This window comes from Mastacembelus armatus, chromosome 18 (genome assembly GCF_900324485.2).
Source record: "Mastacembelus armatus chromosome 18, fMasArm1.2, whole genome shotgun sequence".
Taxonomy (NCBI): domain Eukaryota; kingdom Metazoa; phylum Chordata; class Actinopteri; order Synbranchiformes; family Mastacembelidae; genus Mastacembelus; species Mastacembelus armatus.
Window position 1 is genome coordinate 19,394,407 of NC_046650.1, and position 6,462 is coordinate 19,400,868.

General features: G+C 49.8%; 1 protein-coding gene across 1 annotated transcript; it reads right to left on the bottom strand.

Annotated features, from left to right (window-relative positions):
* Positions 1 to 57: 57 nt before the first annotated feature.
* Positions 58 to 5,989, bottom strand: tfr2 (transferrin receptor 2). Its single transcript, XM_026326336.2, has 18 exons — positions 5,859 to 5,989; positions 4,909 to 4,944; positions 4,635 to 4,836; positions 4,343 to 4,526; positions 4,123 to 4,263; positions 3,805 to 3,913; positions 3,485 to 3,727; positions 3,259 to 3,398; positions 3,013 to 3,188; positions 2,804 to 2,923; positions 2,540 to 2,622; positions 2,386 to 2,449; positions 2,234 to 2,301; positions 1,738 to 1,808; positions 1,551 to 1,635; positions 1,208 to 1,432; positions 971 to 1,111; positions 58 to 404 (listed from the first exon to the last, which is right to left on the bottom strand). Exons 2-18 carry the CDS (start codon positions 4,936 to 4,938, stop codon positions 150 to 152), a joined length of 2,337 nt encoding a protein of 778 aa, XP_026182121.1. The 5' UTR covers positions 4,939 to 4,944; positions 5,859 to 5,989; the 3' UTR covers positions 58 to 149.
* Positions 5,990 to 6,462: the final 473 nt, after the last annotated feature.

Consider the following 6,462-nt stretch of genomic DNA (forward strand, 5'->3'; position numbering starts at 1 on the left):
AAAAAAAAAGTTCCATTAGTAATATTTGAATAGTTTGTGAGGACAGACGTGTGTGTGTTGTCTGTCAGTGTGTGTATGTCTGTGTTGTCAGTCAGTGTGTGTATGTGTGTGTGTGTTGTCAGTCAGTGTGTATATGTGTGTGTTGTGTGTCAGTGTGTGTATGTGTGTGTGTTGTGTATGCTCCACACGTCTCCGTTCAGGCCGTTTGCCGCCCCCTGTAGGGTCCAGGTGAACAGGGCTAGTTGTCGTCTGAACCGAGTCTCGTTGAAGCGTCCGGGGTCAGAGGTCAACAGGGCCAGGTGCTCAGTGAGCGCTCCCAGAGTGTGGTCGCCGCGGCCGTGGATCACGTGACGAAACGGCGTCTCCACTGCCGACACGTACTGAGACAGGAAGTAGTACTCCACCTGGAGGGAAGACAGAGAAAAGGGGTTTTATTGTTGCATCATCGCAGTGTTGGCAGTACTTCTACCTTTGTGGTGTGGAGATTGTAGTAGCATGTAGTACTTTGGTTGTAGTAGTGTGTAGTACTTTTTGCAGTACTTACCTTCATGACGCGGAGGTTGTAGTAGCATGTAGTACTTTGGTTGTAGTAGTGTGTAGTACTTTTTGCACTACTTACCTTCATGACGCGGAGATTGTAGTAGCATGTAGTACTTTGGTTGTAGTAGTGTGTAGTACTTTTTGCACTACTTACCTTCATGACGCGGAGGTTATAGTAGCATGTAGTACTTTTTGTAGTACTTACCTTCATGATACGGAGGTTGTAGTAGCATGTAGTACTTTGGTTGTAGTAGCATGTAGTACTTTGGTTGTAGTAGTGTGTAGTACTTTTTGCAGTACTTACTTTCATGATGCGGAGGTTGTAGTAGCATGTAGTACTTTGGTTGTAGTAGTGTGTACTACTTTTTGCACTACTTACCTTCATGACGCGGAGGTTGTAGTAGCATGTAGTACTTTTTGCAGTACTTACCTTCATGATGCGGAGGTTGTAGAGGCGGGCCGTGGCTGGGTCGTGCAGGTCGCTGTAGTCGATGGCTCTCTGTACTGTCTCGGCGGCTCGGCTGTAATCTCCTCTGGCGCTGAAAACCCACTGAGGAGACAAACCTCTGGACTGGGGACAGAGACAGAGACGCTGTGGTGGACCCTGAACAGGACTCTGTCTGGAGTACAACACCTATATGACACCTGAGTGACACAGGTGAGTTACCTGCAGCTCGGCAGAGTGTTTGTTGAGCTGAGCGCTGAACTGCAGCATCGTCTGGGCGTAGGAAGTGATGCGGAGCGGCAGGATGTGGTCATGAGCCAATCGCAGCACCATCTCCCCCACCAGTTCCCCTAAGCCCCGCCCAGTGACCCCCAGACGACCCCCCAGCACTTCCTGTAGGCGGGAGGCGGTGTCCAGTTGTGTGTTGATGAACGGGTACGCTCGCTCCTGAACACACACACACACACACACTCACCTGATTAGAACCTGATGGTACATGCTTTAATGGGATGATGTCATTATAGAGTCACATGACTAACCCTGCACAGGATGTAAACAAACTTACCTCTGTGAATCGTAGCTCCATGGCTGGGACTCCTGCAAACGCCGTGAAACTGTAGGCTCCACTGTTCAGATACAGCGGCTTCATGCTGAGGACAGAGACGTTTGGTCGTCAGGTAAATACTGCTGTCCTGGGTGAACTGCAGTACTACTTCACAGTATTTGTTAAATGCTGATATGTGTTTTCTCACATCCTCCAGCCGCCTCCTTCTCTCTCAGCCTGGCTGTAGATGGTCTGACCTGCATGTTTCGGATGCTCCACCTGCAGACCCGAAGGAAACCAGAAAGAACTGAGGTACGTTGGAACGTCTGTGTCCACACAGAAATAAGACTGAAGATATAGGAATGAGTCAGGACAGTAAAAGTCTTTGGTATTAATAGAGACCAGTGCAGATGTCTTAATGGACTGTGAGTCCAGAGATAAGATAATTTAAATATATTTATGTGTATATTTGAATTCTGGATTTGATAAACCCAGGTCGGATCTTGGAGCATCAGACAAAATGTGACGTATCTTGTTTTGTAAATGTGTGACTTTCTTTTTGTGGCTGATAATTAAGACAGATTTGAGTGATCGTTTGGTGGTTTTTGAGGATGTGATTCAGTGGCAGCAGGTAGTGACTTGGACTGAAGGAACCAGGTGAATGGGGTCCACAGGGGAAAAATAGTCTCGTGGTCCACGCTCACCTGTCTGATAGCAGCATCCAGCAGGTCCACCAGCAGGGGACTAGTGTAGGCCGTCAGGACATCATCACCTGGTTATCAGACACACACACCTGTTTAACCCAACTGGCAGATTAAAGGAGGTCTACTGTGATTGGCTGAGAGCTTTGTGTTACCCATGACAGCCTGGTCCAGACTGAAGTAGGCGACAGCCTTCAGGTGGAGCATGGACAGGTAACCCTGGCAAACAGAGGTCAGTGAATGATCTCAGCAGGGTTTGAATTTTAATGTTTCTGTGGTAACGTCTTCCTGCTCTCTGATTGGACAAACCTCCAGCCATTCAGTTGCTCCAACGTTCCCAAACTCTCCAGCGTCCCAGCTGACAAACAGCAAACTCCGTCTGGGACTGAACCCTGAAAAACACATGAACTCATCCAGGGTCACCAGAAAAAAGAGCACAAAATAGTTCACCACCTGTCAACGACAGTCACAACAAACCGCCACATGCACCATCCTAAAAACAAGAAACCACCTAACAATGTCCTCCAACAGCCCAGTCCAAGTGAAACACACCTGTCTCCAAGTCAGTCTTACCGTTCTTCACCATGGCAGAGAAAGTCCGGGCCAACTCCAGGAGGATCGCTGTTCCAACTCCCGACTTCACGGCTCCTGGACCCAACGAGTCCCTTTGAGCTCCCAGTATGATGTACTGGTCTGAAGAAAGTAGTAGCAGCGTACTATCATTACGAGAGAGACACAGTGTACTCACCTGTCACCTGTGTCTGTCTCAGCTCAGAGACTACCTGGCTCGACTCGACCCTCCAGGGACGAGAAGATGTTGTTGAGCAGGACAGGCGTCATCACATTATGGACGGACATCTTCACTCTGCGTCCGGAGCTGAACTCTGGGCCGACCACACAGCGCACGTATGGCAGCCGACCTCGCCATGATGGAGGACAGGACGGGCCTGACAGCTGGCTGAGATGCACAGAAACCCAGTGAGGTCACAGGAACACCTGAGCAGGTAGCCTGAGGGGGCGGGGCTCACCTGAGTAGCTTGGCGGCTACAGTGGCACTGATTGGCAGAGCTGGGATGAGTGGCAGGCCAGAGGACTGGATGGGTGGGAACTGAGTGTGATTGAAGGAAGGAAAGCCCGGGGTGAAAGGGTCACCTGAGCCCAGGTGGACCTGTGATTGGACGATAGAGAGAGGTGCTGATTGGTCAGGTCCAGCTAGACATGAACATGTGTGTTATGTATATGTGTATGTGTTACATGTTCGGACACAGCCGTGTGTGTGTTCAGTCCGAGGCGGCGGGGGTCCTGTGGTACGTCAGCAGGGTCAGGGTAGATCAAAACTCCTCCTGCCCCATTCCTCTCAGCCAACCACACCTTCTCAGCAAAACTGACCCCGCCCCCGACCCGCACCACCACCACACAGCCAATCACAGACACGCCTGCTGTCTTCAGCCAATTAAAATCCTCTGGACGGCCATAGTTGGCGTAGACCAGACCCCCCTGCAGAGACACAGGTGAAGGTGACTGGGGTTGTGGTTACCATGGTGACAAACACTTCCTGTCTCTGTCTGTCTCACCGTGGTACTTCCTGTGGCGCTGTATGGACAGAAGTCTGATGGGTTCAGAGGTATCTGTTCTGAGACCAGTCCAGTGGAGTCCACCAGCCACAGGGAGCTCCTCTGAGACCTCCGAACAAACAACAAACAGCATCTTTAATTCCATCAGGTATAATCATGAGGAGTATGTACATCTTTATTTCACTGTTCACGACGTGGATGTGTCCAGCTGTTTTCTTCTAGTTGCTTACATCTGTAATTTGAAGCTGTTTCATTCTGCCAGGGCCTAAGACCTACCTGTGTGGGCCTAAGACCTACCTGTGTGGGCCTAAGACCTACCTGTGTGGGAACTGCAGTGTGGCATACAAGGACTCGGTCCAGGTGTGGTCCATCGGCAGCTCCCTGAAGCGGCGGAGGATCTCTGTGGCCAGAGACGTCCCCTCTGCAGAACCTGAAGGATGGTTGGCTCTGCTCACTCGACTGGGGGCACACAGAGAAACAGTTCTGGTACCGGCTGTCGGGTCCATCATGAATCATTTCAGAGGATTCAGTTTCTCACCTGACTGTGTTGTGGATATCTTCATCCTGTAGCAGCTTCCTCATCATCATCCTCAGCTCTCCTAGGTAAAGCCCCGCCCCTCCTTCTGCAGGTGGTTTAGCCACGCCCACCGGCTCCTCGTCCTCCCTGTGCCCCGCCACCTGGGAGCAGTGCCCATTGAACAATGCGTAGGCCAATAGGAACGCTGAGAGGGAAACCACACCCACTGTAATGTAATTAAACTAACCATTAAATATGTGTGTGTGTGTGTGTGTGTGTGTGTGTGTGTGTGTGTGTGTGTGTGTGTGTATACCTGTGGTGAAGATGACGACTCCACACACACACAGCAGAGCGCAGGTTCTCCGGTAACCGTGGCGATACCTCAGTAACAATGCTGTGATGTCACTGCTAGGCTCCGCCTCAGTCTCTGATGTCATGAATGTCACCTCCACCCTCTGAGCCCCGCCCACTTCCTCATCGTCAGACACAGAGCGGTGCAGAGACACTGATGAAGACTGGACAAGGACAGAGAAGGGGACATGTAACCACGGTGACAGGTTAGAGGGGGAGGAGCTTGTCTATCTCACCTGTGTCAGTGGAGTCCTGATGGCGTCCATGTTGATCTGCAGAGGGAAGAGACAGAAAATATGATTGATCACATGACTGATCACATGACTGAGGTCAGTGGAATCAACACATATAAGCTATCCACTGTGAAAAGGTGTGTCTAACAAATTCTGAGTCCACAACCCAGAAGTGAGCCTCCTGCTGTTTGATCCATGTCTGTCAGGGACATGGACCAGGCTCCAGTGTGATCACCCTGAGCTCCTAAACTGCCTCCATGCACAGACTGAACTGACATGTGAAGAACAACATCATTTGTGCCGCAGGCAAATTGTTTCTGTTGTTCTGACTGAGCTCACACACTCAGAATCTGGTCCAGGACCACACAGATCTGATCTGAGAACATCTGGTTCGGTCCGTTCACACTGTGGGAACATCTGGACTGACAAACATCAGCTGTCATGTGGGAGGAGCCACAAACTTCAGTGAAGGTCAGAGCAGAGAGAAGAACTAGATCAGAACCAATAAAGTGGTCTCAGTGTATCTGAGGCCTGTCCCATGGAAGCTGCAGCCTGCTGTGATTGGCTGCTCAGAGAGGTCAGAGGTCATCTGTCTGTTTGATCAGGTTAACTTTATTAACAGCTAAGTAAACACACACAGACACACTGAGGCTGCTGAAGTTTATTTTCTGCTCGAAGTTCATTCAAACAGCTGAACATGATTCTGCTTCAGTGTTAATGAGCTAATGAGACCTTAAGATTTAAGGTGGACTGGCAGGAACTGAGGACTGACACCTTAAAATGTGACACCCATGCTGGACGTTTGCTGTCAGAGAGAAGCTCCAGCACTTTCAGACAGACAAGCAATGAAGAAGCTGAAGCAGCAGAAACACTTTGAGCTCCTGACAAATCACAGACGCTGTGAAAAGGATGAACAGCTGCTCACTGACAGACCCGAGTCAGTCGTTACTCACCTCTTTGTTCCTCCTGGTCCTCGTCCCTCTGTCCGTCCATCCGTCTGCTTTGCCTGGATCACTACATGTGTGTTTTTGTGGAATGTCAGAAAGTCCCGTGTTGACCCAGTGACCTGGTTTCAGGCTCCGCCCCCTCCATCCTCCACTCACACAACAGCAGGAACCATGAAAACCTGCAGGTGAATGAGATCTCCACAGAACAGGGGGAACCTTTAGGGAACGTTTAGGGAACAGGAAGTCGGGACGGGCTGAGAAAATAAGGTGAAGAAGAGTTTTAATGAAGGTTATTAGTTAAATCTCAGACAGATTCACTTCCTGTTTTCAGGTCAAACTGATGAACCTTCTGTAGTTTCTGTCTGATCATTGAAGTCAAACCTTGATGAAATGAACCTCCAGTAGTTTTTCATTCTTTGTGTTGACGTCACTGTTGTTTGTCGTCATGGACACTTTGTTTATTTGTGTGAGGTTTGTTTGTTTGTTTGTGTCTTCCTGCAGCAGGTCGACTCCTTCAGCTCAGCACAGACGCAGAACAGACACGAACCAGCAGGTGGCAGCAGAGTCTGAGCGCAGACAGAGGACGAGCTGAATCATGGGAAATGTATTT